The 19,795-nt window shown below is 49.7% G+C and overlaps 1 protein-coding gene across 3 annotated transcripts in view; it reads right to left on the minus strand.

Moving 5' to 3' along the window:
• WDR62 (WD repeat domain 62) overlaps nt 1-19,795 on the minus strand; it is a 51,740-nt gene that overhangs the window by 13,370 nt on the left and 18,575 nt on the right. For 2 of the 3 annotated variants that reach the window (XM_010368803.2, XM_010368802.2), the window contains exons 9-18: nt 19,147-19,336; nt 11,371-11,508; nt 9,688-9,866; nt 8,189-8,280; nt 6,361-6,486; nt 3,422-3,489; nt 3,221-3,342; nt 2,002-2,077; nt 1,188-1,299; nt 1,019-1,082 (exon numbers count right to left, since the gene is read on the minus strand). In XM_010368803.2, the coding sequence (XP_010367105.1) occupies nt 1,019-1,082; nt 1,188-1,299; nt 2,002-2,077; nt 3,221-3,342; nt 3,422-3,489; nt 6,361-6,486; nt 8,189-8,280; nt 9,688-9,866; nt 11,371-11,508; nt 19,147-19,336 (1,167 nt within the window). The remainder of the gene's footprint in view (nt 1-1,018; nt 1,083-1,187; nt 1,300-2,001; nt 2,078-3,220; nt 3,343-3,421; nt 3,490-6,360; nt 6,487-8,188; nt 8,281-9,687; nt 9,867-11,370; nt 11,509-19,146; nt 19,337-19,795) is intronic. The other variant, XM_030942554.1, reaches the window with a different exon arrangement.

The following is a 19,795-nucleotide window of genomic DNA, read 5'->3' on the forward strand; positions in this document are numbered from 1 at the left end:
AACCAGGGCCTGCTCTGGAGGCCTCAAGACCTGAGGAAGGGGGCTGTGGGGAAGAACAGGGGTAAAGCAAAGGGAGTTGACAAAAGGGACTTCCTTGAGCACCACCCATGTGCTAAAGAATGTATGGATATCATCTCATTCATTTCTCACCATACAATTTTCTTTTTTTTTTTTGAGAGTCTTGCCCTGTTACCCAGGCTAGGGTGCAGTGGCGCGATCTCCGCTCACTGCAACTTCTGCCTCCCAGGTTCAAGTCATTCTCATGCCTCAGCCTCCTGAGTAGCTGGGACTACAGGCGCCTGCCACCACGCACAGCTAATTTTTGTAGTTTTAGTAGAGACACAATTTCTCTATGTTGACCAGGCTGGTCTTGAACTCCTGACCTCAGGTGATCAACTCACCTAGGCCTCCCAAAGTGCTGGGATTACAGGCGTGAGCCACCACGCCTGGCCTCATCACACCATTTTTAAGGTAAATGGTGTTGTCTTTTACAGGGGAGCAAACTGAGGCTCAGGGTAAATAAGCTGCTCAAGGTGACACGAAAATAAGTGACAGGGCTGGGATTTGTTTCTTCTTTTTAGGTTTTTTTTTTTTTTTTTTTTTGAGACAGGGTCTTGCTCTGTCACCCAGGCTGGAGTGCACTGGCGTGATCTGTGCTCCCTGCAACTTCTACCTACCAGGTTCAAGCCATCTTCCCCCTCCTGAGTAGCTGGGACTACAATTGTACACGACCACACCCAGCTCATTTTTGTAGAGATGAGGTTTTGCTATGTTGCCCAGGCTGGTCTCGAACTCCTGAGCTCAAGTGATCCATCCACCTCAGCCACCCAAAGTGCTGGGGTTACAGGTGTGAGCTATCATGTCCAGCTTAGAGCTGGGATTTGAACTTAAGGCTGGGTGTGACACCAAGACTCCCACAATCCAAACTGGGCAGCTCAGAAATGCTTTCTACACAGGCAGGTTGAGAACAGTGCTCATGGTATCTGAGCCACAACTCTCCCAATGGTCCATATCCCACCTGTCTCCAGATACTGTGATCAAGTGATGACAGTCATAAGTGAACTTCATGCTGGTAATAATTTCTGCAAAGAAAGCAGAGAGGCTGCACTTGCCTTTGGAGTCAGAGGCTGGGAGTGGGGGTTGGGGAGGGCGGTGAGGAGGCCTCCCAAGCAGAGAGGTAGACCCACCTGAATGGCCAAACATCTTGGCAATGCACTCGCCTGAGTAAAAGTCAATCACTGAGATGCTTTTGTCAGAGCAGCTGGTGGCCAGGAAGGTGCCTGAGGGGTCCACATGGACCTGCCAGGAAAGGGACCCACATGTCACTCCAGCTGCCTGCTTCTTCCTTATGATGAGGCCTGGGCCCCTCCCTCCCCCATGGTGGATGCTCAGCACATGGGACCCTGGCAGGGCAGGAGCTCCCGCTCCCATTCGACAGGTGAAGAAATTAACAACCACCTCAGCAGTAACAACAGTAGCCAGGCCCTGAGCTAAGCACTGAACGTGTGCAAACTGAACTCCTCCAGAGAACAAGTCTATGAGCCAAGCTGTCCATGTGCATTTTATAGGGGATGATGAAACAGGCTCAAGAGATGATGCTTGCCCAAGGTCACACAGTCAGCCTGAGGCAGAGCCTGAATCCATAACTGTCCTAGACCAGAGGCTCTGAGAAGGTCCCCCCTTGTCCTGAGTGACCCATGGCTGGTGTGGGCAAGCCAAGAGGGGAGTCCATGCCTCTGATTCTTCCCATTATACCCTGCTGCCACTCAAAATGGAACCCACTTAGATGCCCCGCTTGGGGAAGGGCTCTGTAAATAAAGGAAACACAGCTGGGGTCACCCTCCCCACCCTCTCGCAAGCATCCTTGTTTAACCAGGCCTGAGAAGGTGCTGGCCAGCGCAGTGCACTGAGGAAGGACCAAGGCCACAGGTCTCAGGTGTGGGCCATCACAATAGATGGCCCATCAGGGCAGCAGACAGACGGGGGTCTCCAACTCCTTACCTTCAGCAAGGACCCTTCGTCACCCTGGGAGCCCTTGTAGCACTTCTTCTGCTTCCCGTTCACAGTGTTGTAGACTCTGGGGAAGTGGGGGTGTGTTGTGACCAACAGGGCCCCGCCTACCCCACCACCTCATCCTCTGGGTCTTGTTGTCCTCCCCTCCCCTGGAAGCCCCCTGCTACCTCTTGTCCCCATCTGATGCCTAGACTGAAACTGAAACCCCATCTCAAGCTGAGGTTGTGTCCTGGGGTACCCACTGAGTTAATGCCCATCTCCCCCACACACTGCAAGCTCAGTGCCTGGCACTGCATGAGAAAGAACTGGAAAGGGGGTGCAGAGCCTCTCTGCACTGCTTTGCCCCCTGCACACTCACTCTCTGCCTCCCCCTGGCTCACTCCTCCACATCCTCCCCAGGCTCAGGTGTCTCTTCCTCCAGGAAGTCCTGCTTGATCCCCAGGTGGGGTCAGGTGTCTCCGCAGGGATCCTGGGCTCCCCCATCTCTGACTACTCTGTCACTGTCTGTGGCTGTGAGGTGACCATGTCCCCTCTACTGGACTGTGAGCTTCATGAAGGAGGGCCTGGGGCTATCCTGGCCACTGCCATGATCCCAGCACCATCCAGCCCAGTTAGGTACTCAGGGAATACGGGTGAATGATGGAGTTTATGTGCCACATCAGCACCTTAGTCATCCCACATCAGCTCTAGGGAGAGCCAGAAGGAAGCCCTCTGCTGACCTGGAGGCCAGGCCTGGGAGAGCCCAGCTTCTAAAAATACTTGCTGGTGGCCAGGTGTGTGGCTCACACCTGTAATCCCAGCACTTTGGGAGGCTGACGTGGGCGAATACCTGAGGTCAGGAGTTCGAGACCAGCCTGGCCAACATGGCGAAATCTCATCTCTACTAAAAATACAAAAAATTAGCTAGGCGTGGTGGTGGAAGCCTGTAATTCCAGCTATTTGGGAGGCTGAGGCAGGAGAATACTTGAACCCAAGAGGCGGAGGTTGCAGTGAGCTAAGATGGCACCACTGCATTCCAGCCTGGGCAACAGCGAGACTCTGCCTCAAAAAACGAACAAACAAACAAACAAAAAAACCAAGAAGGAACACCTGCTGGGTTCCTCAACCCCCTCCCAGCTTCTTGGGAACCAGAGGAACAGAGGGAGAAAAGTAGACAGCCTAGGACAAGGCAGACCAGGCCAGCTAAGGGTCCAGGGCCACCCCTTACCTCACATTGCGGTCCTGGCAGGCCACGGCCACGTACTTCTGGGTGATGTCAATGTCCATGTCATACAAGGTGGTTTTCTCTGCTACGTGGTGGGTACGGACAAAGTGTAATCCATCTGAACCCTGGCAGGGCCGGCAGGACCTTCAGAGAATGCCCCGATAACCCCCCACCCCAGCCCCCAAGGAAGCTTTGCCACCCTACCCGCTGGGCACTGCGAAAGTAGATGCTCTTGTCGGCTCCACAGCTGATCATCTGGATGTCTCTGTTGCCTGGGGGAGGAGGACACATGGGCAGGGGACCCTAGCTGGGGAACTCCACTGCAAGAGCCATCAACCAACTGTGCTGGGATCAAGGAAGGCTTCCTGGAAGTGGTGAGGTGGGTGCTGGGTCTGGGTGGGACTCTAAGATATGAGCTATGTGTGTGAGAGGGCACAGGTGGAGCTGTGGGCAAGGCAGGCTCTGCAGAGCAAGGGCATATAGAGAAACAAAGGCTGGGGACAAAGAAGGGACACCCTCTCCAGTCTGGGATTGAGATAGGTGACTTCTGCAGCAGAGTAGAGGCAGGACTGTAGCAGGGACCAGTGGAGACAGGTTGGGAGGCTCGTGCCACCAAGACCAATTGCAAGATCCACACGAGCCTTGGGCCAGGCCCCATGCATATGGCTAGTCTTCCTGAATGCTCACCACCCATCCCACTGGACAAGTGTGAACACAGAGGTTCACAGAGTCCTTGTCCCAAGGCACACAGAGGACGGGGCAGGACTGAACCCAGGCATTCTCTGGTGCCAGGGTCAAAGCTGTTAAACACCGCTCTGAACCTGGGCCTCCCCTTTGAGCCTCAGCTTCCTGTCTGTACAATGGGTATGGTGACAGTCCCTTCCCTGGAGAGTGGTGTGAAGCCCTTGAAACAGGGACTGCCACATGGTAAGCACTAGACATAGTCTTGCTTTTATTATTCTCATTTCTTTTTTTTTGAGGTAGAGTCTTGCTCTGTTGCCCAGGCTGGAGTACAATGCCGTAATCTCGGCTCACTGCAACCTCCACCTCCTAGGTTCAAGCAATTCTCCTGATTCAGCCTCCCAAGTAGCTGGGATTACAGGCACATGCCACCACACCTGGCTAATTTTTGCATTTTTAGTAGAGACAGGGTTTCACCATGTTTGTCAGGCTGGTCTTGAACGCCTGATCTTGTGATCTGCCCACCTCGGCCTCCCAAAGTGCTGGGATTATAGGCGTGAGTCACCGCCCCCCACCGTCTCATTTCTTTACAGAATAACAGTTTGGTGAGGATGAAACAACAGAACAAATGTAAAACTCTTAAAGAGTCTCGGCACATCAGACATGCTCCTTCATGACAGGACATTTGAGAGGGTCCAGGCCTGACATACAAGTATCAGAAGTTGCTCAAGGAGGAGTCGTTGGCTTACAGAAGGGAGTGAGCCCCATATAAGTGAGGAAGCGTAACCCGGGAGGGACCCAGAGAAGTCCTGCAAGCCTCTGGTAATGTTCTGCTTTTTAACCTGCATGTGGTGAATCTAAGTACCGTATTTAACAATATTACGACCACGAGCAATTAGAATAGTCTCTACTATCAACAATGTCCCAGTTCAAACCTCGCTCCTAAGAACTGTGAACTGGATACTCACTGGCTTTTTTTTTTTTTTGAGACAGAGTCTTGCTCTGTCAACCAGGCTGGAGTGCAGTGGCACAATTTTGGCTCACTGCAACCTCGGCCTCCCGGGTTCAGGCTATTCTTCTGCCTCAGCCTCCCAAGTAGCTGGGATTACAGGCGTGCACCACTGTGCCAAGTTACTTTTTTTGAATTTTTAGTAGAGACGGGGTTTCACTATGTTGGCCAGGCTGGTCTCAAACTCCTGGCCTCAGGTGATCTGCCCGCCTCAGCCTTCGAAAGTGCTGGGATGACAAGTGTGAGCCACCACGCCTGGCCTATATTCTTCTTCCTCTTTTATTTCTTTTTTTTTTTTGAGACGGAGTCTGGCTCTGTCGCCCAGGCTGGAGTGCGGTGGCCGGATCTCAGCTCACTGCAAGCTCCGCCTCCCAGGTTTACGCCATTCTCCTGCCTCCGCCTCCCAAGTAGCTGGGACTACAGGCGCCCGCCACGTCGCCCGGCTAGTTTTTTGTATTTTTTAGTAGAGACGGGGTTTCACCGTGTTAGCCAGGATGGTCTCGATCTCCTGACCTCGTGATCCACGCGTCTCAGCCTCCCAAAGTGCTGGGATTACAGGCTTGAGCCACCGGTTTTTTGTATTCTTTAGTAGAGACGGGGTTTCACCGTATTAGCCAGAGTGGTCTCGATCTCCTGACCTTGTGATCCGCCCGTCTCGGCCTCCCAAAGTGCTAGGATTACAGGCTTGAGCCACCGCGCCCGGCCTTTTTTTTTTTTTTTTTTTTTTGAGACAAAGTCTCGCATTGCCACCCAAGCTGGAGTGCAATCACTGGCGCAATCTCAGCTCGCTGCAAGCTCCGCCTCCCAGATTCACATAATTCTCCTGCCTCAGCCTCCCGAGTAGCTGGGATTACAGGCGCACACCACCATGCCTGGCTAATTTTTTTGTATTTTTAGTAGAGACGGGGTTTCACTATGTTGGCCAGACTAGTCTCAAACTCCTGACCTCATGCTCTACTTGCTTTGGCCTCCCAAAGTGCTGAGATTACAGGCGTGAGCCATGGCACCTGGCCATTATTCTTTTTTTTTTTTTCGAGACGGGGTCTCACTCTGTTGCCTAGGCTGGAGTGCAGTTGTATGAACTGAGCTCACTGCAGCCTCCACCTCCCAGGTTCAAGCAATTCTCCCACCTCAGCCACCTGAGTAGCTAGGATTACAGAAACACCACCACATCCAGCAAGTTTTTGTATTTTTAGTAGAGACGGGGTTTCACCATGTTGTCTAGGCTGGTCCCAAACTCCTGACCTCAGATGATCCACCTTCCTCGGCCTCCCAAAGTATTGGAATTACAGGCGTGAGCCACTGCACCCGGCTCCAGCCATTATTCTTTAGACTATACACAGATACTGTATTCACTTGTTTGGATATGTATTTTACAGGAGAGTTGAAAGAATGAATCCTTTTTTAGCAGGGTAGCCAGCAAGGCGCAGGGAGCAGGAAGGAAGGGGCTCACCAGCGAACTTGATGGCAGTGATGGAGGAGGAGTGGTCATCCAGCGTCTGCTCCAGGTTGTAGTTCTTCTCCACATTCAGCACATGGATCAGCCGGTCCCGACTGGCTGAGGCCAGCAAGGTCAGCCCTGTGAGAGGAGAGAATAAGACTGGTTCCTGAAGGCTGCGTGGGTGCCCTGGCCTCCCAGAAGGGCAGTGTGACCAAGCTGCCCAGTGCTCGGAGAAGGGGTCTTTGGTTCTTCAACTGTAGCCAATTTGGCTCAAGCCTGGCAAGGGCCACTCCCTCAGCTCCGTGTGGTCTTTCCCAGAGCCCCCACACCCTGGCATTTCACCTCCTCACCACCAGCTCAGGAGGGTGAGTCTCAATGGGCGCATGAATGCTCCTCCAGGGTCCACAGCAGACACTCCAGCAGAGCCCAGTGCTCTTGCCTGCTGGGTCCGACTCCTTGGCGTGCTGGGTAAAGCCCTGGCAACCTCTCAGCCTCTTCCAAAACCAATGTCCTCTCACCCTCTGAGGTCTGGCTACCTGGGCCTTGTTCAGGTCCTACTGACTGCCTGTGGCCAGACTCCCATCTGCCACCAGCCTTCCCTACTCTGGTCACTTGCTATGTCTGAGGCCTAACAACGTGACCTGAGGCAGAGGGGAGATCAGGAGAGGCGAACCGAGTGAAGAGATGTTTAAAGATAAGTTGGTAGGGCACACGGCATGGGGGATGGGAGAACGAAAGAAGAGCATGGGCAAAATCACATCAAGATATAACTCTACCATCTCCATAACTCCCAAAGTGCTGGGATTACAGGTATGAGCCACCGTGCCCAGCCTAGAAAAAGTCTTGAGGAGCCAGACGTGGTGTTCACACTTGTAATCCCAACATTTTGGGAGGCCAAAGCGGGTGGATCACCTGAGGTTAGGAGTTCGAGACCAGCCTGGCTAATATGGTGAAACCCCGTCTCTACTAAAAATACAAAAATTAGCCTGGTGTGAAGGGGGCGTGCCTGTAATCCCAGCTACTCTCAAGAGGCTGAGGCAGGAGAATCACTTGAACCTGAGAGGCGGAAGTTGCAGTGAGCCGAGATGGTGCCATTGCTCTCCAGCCTGGGTGACAGAGCGAGACTCTTGTCTCAAAAAAAAAAAAAAACAAAAAAGCCGGGTGTGGTTGCTCACGCCTGTAATCCCAGCACTTTGGGAGGCCAAGGCAGGCGGATCACCTGAGGTCAGGAGTTTGAGACCAGCCTGGTGCTGAAACCCCATCTCTACTAAAAATACAAAAATTGGCCAGGCATGGTGGCAGGTGCCTGTAATCCCAGCTACTTGGGAGACTGAGGCATGAGAATCACTTGAACCGGGAGGTGGAGGTTGCAGTCAGCAGAGATGGCGCCACTCCCCTCTAGCCTGGGTGACAGAGTCCATCTCATAAAAAAAAAAAAAAAAATGAGGAATGTGGGTGAAGCCTATAGGGTATTCATTATAATATTCTCCCAATATTTCTATAGGCTTCAAACTTTTTGAAAATAATGCCTAACAATCAATCTATCTTCTTCAGTAGAAGATGAGCTCATTCACAATTCACTCATTCACACATCCACCCCTTTGGCTTGGGTGCTGGCACCAGCAGCGGGCAAGTCAAGCTGAGTCCTGCCTGCGAGTGTCTTGCGTTCTGGAGTCCCAGCCACTCTGGTCTCAGGGTCCAGTTACAGGGGCCCTTACCGAACACAGGACTCCCAGCTGTCATCCACAGTCCCACCAGACACTAACTACCCCTTTCTGTGGCCTTGCCAGGGGGGTTGCCTCCCTGCCAGACCCCCATTCCACTCCTGCTGCGGGCTCACCTGTCTCTGGCTTGGAGTACTCCAGGCACAGCACCTCAGCATCATGGGCCTCCACCTTGACCAGCTCGTCCATGAAGTGCAGCTCGTGGATCCTACGAGACACACACCACCCGCTGAAGCCCCAGACCCCAGCCCCATGCACTCTGCCACTTCTAGAACAGGTCAGAATGGCCAGGCTGGCAACATGAGAACCCCTTATCATGGCCAAATACTCTAGAGATGTACAATCACTTTTCTCATTTAGAAATCTGCCATCGTAAAGGGAGCTGTGTTGAGCCAGGGAGCACCTCAGCAGGCAGCAGTCCCTTGTGGTGCATGCGCCAGAACATAGCCCCAGGGATCTAGGACAGTCCTCTAGGGTGACAGGCGTTTACACAGGGCTGCATCAGAGGTGGTTCCTGGGGTGGGGCAGGGGCCAGGGATTAGGGGCCAGAGGTCATAGTTCAGGATAGGAGCTATGGATGAGAACATCTGATTCCAGTCTCTCATTGTTAAGAGTCTCAAATCTAGACTTTCCTCATTCTCCTCAAAAGAAATCAGTCATCAAGTCATCCCAGTTTCTCCATTCTACCCGCGTGATCTTAGTCCAGACACCTTGTGCCAATAACATCACTTACATCAGAGGGTCAGTGAGAGGATTAAATCAGTTAACACAGTGCTCAGGCCTGCGTCCAGCAAGGGGGAAGAGCACTATCCCCATGTTAGCTCTTGGTACTGTTGTGCCCCTCTGGACAGTGCCGTGTCAATGAGAGCAGCTCACTGACACACTGAGCTGGCCTCATACAGTGACTGATATCAAAACAGGTGTCAATATTTAAATATTATAGAATTTCACAGAAAAAAATCAGCACTTTCTGCTCTTCTTGACAGCAGGAAGATGTGGTAACTTGTAGCCTACTCTCCTGGGGCTGCCTGGTGGCTGCTGCCTCTTTATGTCCCCTTTAGTTCCCCCCAACTCTTCCATTCCCTAGTGGCTCCAACACCCAAGTGGTCACAGCAGTCATTTGTCATCTTAAACCTGGTCCCAGAGACAGGGCCTATGTTCCACTAGCACCTACTGGGTTGGTAACATCTTGCCAGTCTTCAACAGGGCACATAAGCAGCCTGAACTCTCAGCTATCCCACCCTCCTAGCCCCTCTCCCAGGGCCACCAGGACCCTCCTCCAGCTGGCATCTTTGCTGACAGTTCAGCATTGGTACCATGTGGCTGGTGAAAGTGTCACTCTGCCCTAGAGTCATGTGAGCTTGCCTGTGCACTCTGTAGGCAAAGTCTGCATACCCCAGCTGCTGAGGTCCTGGTAGTTACCCTGCTCTCAGCCCTTCTGGAAGCCTCTTCTGAGCTTAAGTTGCCAATGGGGGCTGTTTATGGGATTACTATTCACAGCCCCTCATTCCCAATGGGCAGCAGGAGGTGCCAAGGCCAGGGCTCCTGCCCACTGCCCTGAGAACCCGAGCTGGAGCTGGGAGGTGTACACTGGACACTGCCAGGGCCCACTTGCCTCAAATTTCCACTTCGGTCGCCTGAAGCCAAATGCTGGCCGTCAGGACTGACCTGCATGACCCGCACCCCGGCTTTCACGTCCATGGGCGTCCCATTCTCGCTCCCCCGGTCTGGGAAGTGTGACATGTCCTGCAGGTGCTGGATGTCATTCTCCACATACACGACCTTCAGCAGGGTCTGCAGGAAGGACAGGGCTGAGGTCAGCACCACAAGCAGCTCAGAAGTACCTCTGAAATCGTGTCCCTTCATAGCCAGTCTCTTCTTCGTTAGTAATACAACTCTAATTTTGAGCTGGGAGTTTCACCAATCAGAATAATTATTTCCTTGCCTCCCCTGCAGCTAGATAAGAATATGTGAATAAATTCTGAACAATTAAATATAAAGCAAGCACGTATTCTTCTGCTGTCTTTTCTCCATCTTGCAGCCTGGAACTCGGATATGATAGCAGGAGCCCCCATAGCCACACTGGGTCATGAGGACATAGCCTACTCCCTCAAATGACAGAGTAGAGAGCTGGAAGGCCCTTGGATCCCTAAGGGCTTCCTGCAGAACGGTCTAAACTGGTTACCTCCAGACTACTTTTATGAATCAGAAACCTAACTTTTACCTCTTGAGTTTTTCTATTGTGTGCAGTCAAAAACAGCATGTATATCACAGGTACAGAGGAGACGATAGTAGCACTGGGTGGGGAATGAGGGGAGTAATAAAGGTGTACCCATGGGGCACCTGCTACAGCCTCCTGCATCAAGGGTCTTTTTAGTTCCAATCGCACTGGCCTCTTTCAGGTTTTCCAACTCACCCAGCTGTTTCCCACTCCAGGGCCTTCATACAGGCTATTCCCTAAGTATAGACTCTCTCCCCTTCCCTCTTTACTCTTCCCAATCTCAACTTAGCTGTCCCTTCCATGGGAAACTGCTCTGGATGTCCCAGATAAGTTCACACGCTGCTGCTCTATGTCCTACTAGCACCCTGCACATTTTCTTTCATGGTGCTTGTTGCACTTGTGATTGTGCATAACGTAGATGGTTGTCAGTTCACTGCCTGCCCTCACTAGATTGTGTGTGCCACAGGGCAGAAGAGTCTTAGTCACTGTTGTGTCCCTAGCATGTAGCAAAGCACCTGGCATGGACCTTAATAAGTGTCTGCAGAATAGATGAATGCATGACTCAGGTCTCAGCTCCCCAGAGACGCCCTCTCACTGGCCTCACAATACTAACCAAAATTTCTTCAGCAAACTCTTCCTCCCAGCCTCCCATCATGGCTCTCGCCAGCATTCTGCCTGCACCCCGCTGAGGCCTCACTGTGTGGCAGCCAATGGACAGGGGGAGCCCTGGAATGGCCTGGCTCATCAGGTGCTCTCCCAGGGAATTCCATCTGAAGACTTAGGAAGCAATTTCACCTCTGCTGGGTATGTTGGGCTGCCGGGAGTGGCCATGTCCACACATCTGCAGAGCAGGAGCCAACTGGCAAAGAATCAGAGAGGATAGACTGTGCCACCTCAGAGAGGGAGCAGGAGAAAGAGAAACAAGAGGAAGCGATGCAGAGAGGGACTCGCCTTGGTTGCCGGCTCTTGCCCTAGTGGAACCTAACATTTCGGGTCCATCAGACTCCTTCCTGCCTCTACATTCAAGCTTACAGTATTGTTCCTCCTGAAAGATGGTTCACAAAGGAAGCCACTCACATTGCTGAAGATGTTTTTGTGCCAGTGAGAATCAGGGCTGCTGTCCAAGTTCCAGAAGCGAATGGTGTTGTCTGAAGAACAAGTCAGAAAGGATCCTGATGGCAAACAAGCTCTCTGGTCTTCAAACTCAGGATACACCTATAGTTCCCAGAGGACAAGGCAAAGGATGACTCAATGACAGCACTATGACTTACTGTTGCATTTTCATGGGGAAAAAAAAAAGTAAGTTAAAGATAAACAGGTATAGTACAATACTTTCTATACTAAAAATAAGGGAAAAAAAAGGATACAAAATGTTACCATATATCTATCGTCCATGTCCCACCTTCAGTCTAGGCCTTAACACATACCCTCATATAAACTTTCAAGAGAAATGTGGAACTCAAATATCACTAAACACAAAAGAAAACAATGTACCATGAGCAAGAAGTAGCAGAAGCAACAGAGTCTAGCAAGACTTCAAATACTGGAATTATTAAATCAAGGGAGGTGGCGCATGCCTGTAGTCCCAACTACTTGGGAGGCTGAGGCAGGAGGATTACTTGAGACCAGCAGTTCAAGTCCAGTCTAGCCAACATATGAGACTGTGTCGCCAAACAGACAGACAAACCAAAAACAAAATAAAAAACCCAAATTGGAATTATCAGACAGAATACAAAATGACTATGATCAGTATGTTTGACGAACTAAAAGATAATTTTGACAAGATTAAAAGTATGCAGCCAACCAGAAATTATAAAGATTAACCAAGCAGGGCTGAAAAAGAACCAAACAGAACTGCTTCTAGAAATGAATAATAAAAACATATTGTCCAGGCGCAGTGACTCATGCCTGTAATCCCAGCACTTTGGGAGGCTGAGGCGGGCAGATCCCCTGAGGTCAGGAGTTCGAGACCAGCTCCCCATACGCTCGTTTCCCCAGCGTCTCTACTAAACCCCATCTCTACTAAAAATACAAAATTAGCCGGGCATGGTGGTGCATGCCTGTAATCCCAGCTACTCGGGAGGCTGAGGCAGGAGAATTGCTTGAACCTGGGAGGTAGAGGTTGCAGTGAACCGAGATCATGCCATTGCACTCCAGGCTGGGCAACAAGACTGAAGCTCCGTCTCAAAAAAATAAAAATAAAAAAATAAAAAATAGGCCAGGCACGGTGGCTCATGCCTGTAATCCCAGCACTTTGGGAGGCCAAGGTGGGCAGATCACGAGGTCAGGAGATCAAGACCATCCTGACTTAACACGGTGAAACTCCATCTCTACTAAAAAAAAATACAAAAAATTAGCTGGGCATGGTGGCAGGCACCTGTAGTCCCAGCTACTCGGGAGGCTGAGGCAGGAGAATGTTGTGAACCCAGGAGGTGAAGCTTGCAGTGAGTCAAGATCACACCACTGCACTCCAGCCTGGGCAGCAGAGCGAGACTCCGTCTCAAAAATAAACAAATAAATAAAAATAAAAACATATTAAAAACTAAAGATTAGACACAATTGAGGAGAAAATTAAGTGAACTGAAAGACAGAACTAAAGATGTTTAGAATGAAGCTGAGAAGGACAAACAGCCACCATATAAAGAGATTTCAAAATATGGAAGATTGAGAACTGGGAAGACGATACTAGCGGCATTAATTTTTTTATTTTCCCAAAATCTCGACATAAGAAAAACATCAACCAGATGACAAAACCCAAACCTAGAGACAACATTTATAGCAAAACTCAGTGACAAAATACTCCCATAACCCCCAAAATACGAGTGGGACAAACCACCACTAGTCACAAGACCTACATATCAGCATGCATGTGGGAGACAGAGAAGCAATGAGGCATCTGACAGACCCAGCAACAGGCTAATTCCAAAGTAGCCAACAGGTGTTCACTGGAAAGCACACTGGGCCAAACTGGACAGCAGCTGAAACTGGGAGGGTTTCATCTGCCCCAGCAGCAGTTGAGTGCAAGGGGTAAGGCCTAAAGGGACTGGAGAAGATCCTGTGAACTCTCAAAACTGAACTGCCAGGGCTCGTTTCCAGGACAAAGCCCCACACTGAAGAGAAACTGCTGAGAGTAGAAACAAAACTGATCAATCACAACAGGGACAGGAGAAATAAAGTAAAGAGGAGATTCAGATTAATGGAGAGACATAACAGATAAAGAGGACCACAAAAAGGAACTATCAGAAAGCAGGCTGCCATATTTTAACACAGTATTAAAAATAACAGAAGCCTATAATCCCAGCACTTTGGGAGGCTGAGGCAGGAGGACTGCTTGAGCCCAAGTCTGAGATAAGCCTGGGCAGCATAGTGAGACCCCATCTCTACCAAAACTAAAAAATTAGCCAGGCATGGTAGCACATGCCTGTGGTCCCAGCTACTCGGGAGGCTGAGGCAGGAGGATTGCTTGTGCCTACGAGGTTGAGGCTTCAGTGAGCTGTGATCATGCCACTGCACTCCAGCCTAGGTAAGAGTGAGACTCTTGGCCGGGCGCGGTGGCTCAAGCCTGTAATCCCAGCACTTCGGGAGGCCGAGACAGGCGGATCACGAGGTCAGGAGATCGAGACCATCCTGGCTAACACGGTGAAACCCCGTCTCTACTAAAAATACAAAAACTAGCCGGGCGAAGTGGCGGGCGCCTGTAGTCCCAGCTACTCGGGAGGCTGAGGCAGGAGAATGGCGTAAACCCGGGAGGCGGAGCTTGCAGTGAGCTGAGATCCGGCTGCTGCACTCCAGCCCCTGCGACAGAGTGAGACTCTGCCTCAAAAAAAAAAAAAAAAAAAAAAAGAGTGAGACTCTTTCTCGAAAACAAACGAAACAAAACAAAACATGCCACTCCACCCCCATTAAAAAACAGAAGACAGAGTTCTCTCTTGTGAAGTTGGAAAATCTGTCCTGAAGCACACCAAATTCTAATATTTCAGAAAAACTGGTATCACATAAAAATGGACAATAGGAAAGGACCAAGGTCAAATCCAACAGTCACTCTTAAAAAAGAAGAAAAAAAGCACACCAGAAACATATTTTCACAAAAAAGATAAAAACTATAACTTACTTATTTATTTAACAGAGTCTTGCCCTGTCGCCCAGGCTGGAGTGCAATGGCGCGATCTCGGCTCACTGCAACCTCCCACCTCCTGGGTTCAAGCAATTCTCCTGCCTCAGCACCCCAAGAAGCTGGGATTTACAGGCGCCCGCCACCACACCCAGCTAATTTTTTGTATTTTTAGTAGAGACCGGGTTTTGCCATGTTGGCCAGGCTGGTCTCAAACTCCTGACCTCAGGTGATCCACCTGCCTCAACCTCCCAAAGTATTGGGATTACCGGCATGAGCCACCACGCCCGGCCTACTATTTCTTTTTTTTTTTTTTTTTTTTTTTGAGACGGAGTCTCGCTCTGCCGCCCAGGCTGGAGTGCTATGGCCAGATCTCAGCTCACTGCAAGCTCCGCCTCCCGGGTTCACGCCATTCTCCTGCCTCAGCCTCCCGAGTAGCTGGGACTACAGGCGCCCGCCACCTCGCCCGGCTAATTTTTTTGTATTTTTTAGTAGAGACGGGGTTTCACCGGGTTAGCCAGGATAGTCTCGATCTCCTGACCTCGTGATCCGCCCGTCTCGGCCTCCCAAAGTGCTGGGATTACAGGCTTGAGCCACCGCACCCGGCCCCGGCCTACTATTTCAAAAGAAGGTAAAAGATATTTAAAAAATGATCCAAGATATGAAAAACAACCTAGAAAAACTCAGAAACAAAGTGATGTAACTTAAAGAAAGAACTAGGTCAGGTGCAGTGGCTCACGCCTGTAATCCCTGCACTTTGGGAGGCTGAGGTGGGCAGATCACTTGAGGTGAGGAGTTCGAGACCAACCTGGCCAACATGGCAAAATCCTGTCTCCATTAAAAAAACAAAAATTAGCCAGGCATGGTGGTGCGTCTGTAATCCCAGCTACTCAGGAGTCTGAGGTGGGAGAATCGCTTGAACCTGGGAGCCTGAGGTTGCAGTGAGCGGAGATCACGCCACTGCACTCCAGCCTGGGTGACAGAGTGAGATTCCATTTCAAAAAAAACAAAAAACAAAAAACTTGTACTTATACGTTCATAGCAATGGTATTCACAATAACCATAAGGTAGAAACAACCCAAGTGGCCGTCAACTGATAACAGAGAACAAAATGTGTTCTATCCATACAATGAAATACTATTCCGCCATAAAAAGGAATGAAGTACTGACACATGCTACAACATGGATAAATCTTGAAAACATTACGCTAAGTGAAAGCCAGGCAGAAAAGCCCACATATTCTATGATTTCAAAATTATAAAAAATATTCAGGTCAGGCATGGTGGCTCACACCTGTAATCCTAGCACTTTGGGAGGCCAAGGTAGGTGGATCACCTGAGCTCAGGAGTTCGAAACCAGCCTGGGCAACACGGTGAAACCCTGTCTCTACTAAAATACAAAAAATTCATCAGGCATGGTGGCATATGCCTGTAATCCCAGCTACTCTAGAGAGTGAGGCATGGGAATTGCTTAACTCGGGAGGTGGAGGTTGCAGTGAGCCGAGATTGTGCCTCTGCATTCTAGTCTGGGTGACAGAGCGAGACTCCATCAAAAAAAAAAAAAAGAAAGAAAGAGGAAAAGAAAGGAAAGAGCTGGGCGTGATGGCTCAGGCCTGTAATCGCAGCACTTTGGGAGGCTGAGGTGGGCGGATCATGAGGTCAAGAGATCGAGACCTGGCTAACACAGTGAAACCTCGTCTCTACTAAAAATACAAAAAATTAGCTGGGCGTGGTGGCGGGCACCTGTAGTCCCAGCTACTCGGGAGGCTGAGGCCAGAGAATGGTGTCAACCTGGGAGGCGGAGCTTGCAGTAAGCTGAGATTGCACCACCGTACCACTCCGGCCTGGGCGACAGAGCGAGCGAGACTCAGTCTCAATAAGGAAGGAAAGGAGAGAAAAGAAAAGAGAAAAGATTCAGAACAGGCAAATCCATAAAGACAGAAGCAGGTTAGTAATTTCCATGGATGGGGGGAGTGGGGAATGGGGAGGACTGCTTAACAGATACAGGATTCTTTTGGGTGGCTGGGTGATGAAAATGTTCTGAAACTAGAGAATAATGATGGCTGCATGACACTGTAAGTGTACTAAATGCCACCAAATGGTAACTTTAAAATAGTTGAAATGGTAAATTTCATGTCATGTATATTTTACCACTATATATATATAATTCCCCATTCCAAAATAAACAGGGGTCAAAAGGGAGAGACTATAGTATATAATGGGTACATATTCAGATCCTGTAAATATAGTATAACTATTTTAAAAATTGGAGAGAATAGAGAGAACATATGCAATACAATTGTTTTAACTGTCTTCAGAATTGAAGAGCTGTCCGTTCTCAGACTGTTGCATGTAAATGTGGGAAAAAGCAAATGAGTTAATAGGGATATTCTAATTCCATCATCCCCTATCTCCTTAAGAACTAGGCTTCTGGAAGCATCAACCCAATAGCTATGAGCATCCCTAACACCCAACTTATGATTCTGAAATCCCAATTTGTACTAAAAAAATACACCTGGCCTTTTCTTTCTCTCTCTCTTTTTTTTTTTTGTGATAGGGTTTCACTCTATCACCCAGATTGGAGTGCAGTGGCTTGATCTCAGCTTACTGCAACCTCTGCCTCCCGGGTTCAAGCGATTCTCATGACTCAGCCTCCCGAGTAGCTGGGACTATAGGCGCCCACCACCATGCCCGGCTAATTTTTTGTTATTTAATGGAGACAAGGTTTCACCATGTTGACCAGGCTGGTCTCAAACTCCTGGGGTCAGGTAATTCCCCTGCCTCAGCCTTCCAAAGTGATGGGATTACAGGCATGAGCCACTGCACCCAGCCCAAAAAAATAAACATGGTCTTTTCAAGAAATGGTTGATTCCTGATATGGGACAGGAAAGGTACAAGATGAGACTGGAACATATTGGCATCCCAGGCAGCAAGGTGGCTATCAAGAAATACTAGGGTCATGTCCAAAGGACTCAGGAGCCAATGTTAAGAGGCTCTTACTGGCCAAAGATGGGATGATATGAGCTCCAATAAAGTTAATAATTACAACAGATTAAAACATATCTGATATATTTAAATATATATGAGTTTATAATGATATTAACTAAAACTGGTTACCTTTAGAGGATAGGGAACCAATTCATTATCTTGAAAACTGGTATATAAAGGGAAAGAATCAAGTATTTCTCCTGCCTTTCCTATATGAAGTATAGCACTGGGTGACCAAATGGCAGATGAGAGCAAATATCTCTTCATGTAAGTAGTCCAACTAATAAAAATAAATTATAGACTTAGAATATCACCATATTGCAACCCTCAATAAATGGACAAAGTTCTTTGTCACGGTCCTGAATCTGGCCACTGAAAACACAATTCCTCTAGGACAAACATTCCCAGTAAGAAATTTTCAGCCCCCCCGCCAAAGCCCCTGCCTAATAGCTGCAACTATAGATGCGCCTGGCTAATTTTCAATTATTTTTTGTAAAGCCGGGGTTTCCTCATGTTGCCCAGGCTGATCTCAAACCCCTGGACTCAAGTGATCTGCCCACTTCGATTTCTCAAAGTGCTGGGACTACAGGCATGAGCCACCATGCCTGGCTAACTTTCGAGAATTTTTTTTTTTTGAGACGGAGTCTCGCTCTGTCGCCCAGGCTGGAGTGCGGTGGCCGGATCTCGGCTCACTGCAAGCTCCGCCTCCCGGGTTTACGCCATTCTCCTGCCTCAGCCTCCCGAGTAACTGGGACTACAGGCGCCCGCCACCTTGCCCGGCTATTTTTTTTTGTATTTTTTTAGTAGAGATGGGGTTTCACCGTGTTAGCCAGGATGGTCTCGATTTCCTGACCTTGTGATCCACCCGTCTCGGCCTCCCAAAGTGCTGGGATTACAGGCTTGAGCCACCGCGCCTGGCTAGAGAATTTTTTAAAACCCACAAACTCACTCTCAGAAAATAAAAACTTCAAAACTTTTTTTTTTTTTTTCTAGACAGGGTCTCACTCTGTTACTCAGGCTGGAGTGTGGTGGCACAATCACAGCTCACCGTAGCGTTGACATCCTAGACTCAAGTGATCATCCTGCCTCCGCCTCTCGAATAGCTGAGACCACATGTGTGTGCCACCATGCCTGGCTAATTTTTAAAAATTATTTGTAGAGACAGGGTCTTGCGTTGCCCAGGCTTGTCTCAAACTCCTGGGCTCAAGTGATCCTCCCACCTCAGACTCCCAAAGTGTTGGGATTACAGGTATGAGCCACCATGCCTCGTCTTCAACTCTTTTTTTAAAAAAGCAGTGAAATACAGAAACAATCTCCACAGCAAAGCTTTCTGCAGAGTGCATGTTCCTGCCGCAGGGCCTCTGTGCTTGTGGTTCTTCCCAGCAGTTGCAGGTCTCACTCCCCAATTTCCTGCAGGTCTATGCTTAAATGTCCTCAGGAAGGCCTTCCCTGACCCCTCTCCTCTCTAGAATACCACCTGGATTCCCCTTCCCCTTCCCTGCCTCGTTTTTCTTCAGAGGGTTACTGCTACTTGGCGTGTTATTCGCTGATGATGTTTCCAGGTTTCCTTTCCCATCTAAATGTGAGCTCTTAAGGGCAGGGTTTTTGTGTCTGTGTCCTCAGCACCTAGGACAGGGCCTGACACACAGGAGGGAGTCAATGAGTATCTTCTGAAGGAATTACTGAATGGGTTCCCAAACTGTGGGGAACTGTGCAGAGGCTGAGCAGGGGCAGAGGGAGGGAGGGGGGGCTCACCTCCACGTTCCAAACGTAGGAGCTGTGGAAGAGCTCTGACCACACCTTGCCCACTCTGTTGATGTCCTTGACATCCCAGATGTAGATGCTGTGGTCCTTATACACGCAGGACAGCCACTGGTGGATGGGGTCGAAGGTCAGTGCCACTGTATCTGGGTAGACTGCTTCCGCCTTCCTGTGGAAGAGGAAGCTAACAAGGCCACATGGGTAATCAGTCACCATCAATGTCACTGAGTAGTGACAGCCACCTCTAGTGACAGTGGAGCTGCCTCCCCGGCAGTGCCATGCCTCATGGTATTTGTGGCCATCCATCTCTCCTGCTCCAATTCTACTTCACCCTCTTCCCTCTTCCTCTGCTTTGCTTCTCATGTAGAGGATACAAACCGGCAACTTTTGCCTGGCTCTGAGAGCAACTGAGTTTTTGATTCCTATGAATATTTCTCTCCCATCATTTCACCCAACCCAAGCTCCTGCTCTCTCTCTGAGCATAGAAAGATAATAGGCATGTATCTCAGGTCCCACCTCTTCTTGGCCTCACCAACGCATGATCAAAAAGCCTCTGTGCCCTAAGGAGGCTCGGGAGCTGTCCCTTAGCCTGGGGTCTCCCTATGAAGGCTACAGTTTACTGAGCATTTACACTGTGCCAGGC

This window comes from Rhinopithecus roxellana, chromosome 12 (assembly GCF_007565055.1).
Source record: "Rhinopithecus roxellana isolate Shanxi Qingling chromosome 12, ASM756505v1, whole genome shotgun sequence".
Classification (NCBI taxonomy): domain Eukaryota; kingdom Metazoa; phylum Chordata; class Mammalia; order Primates; family Cercopithecidae; genus Rhinopithecus; species Rhinopithecus roxellana.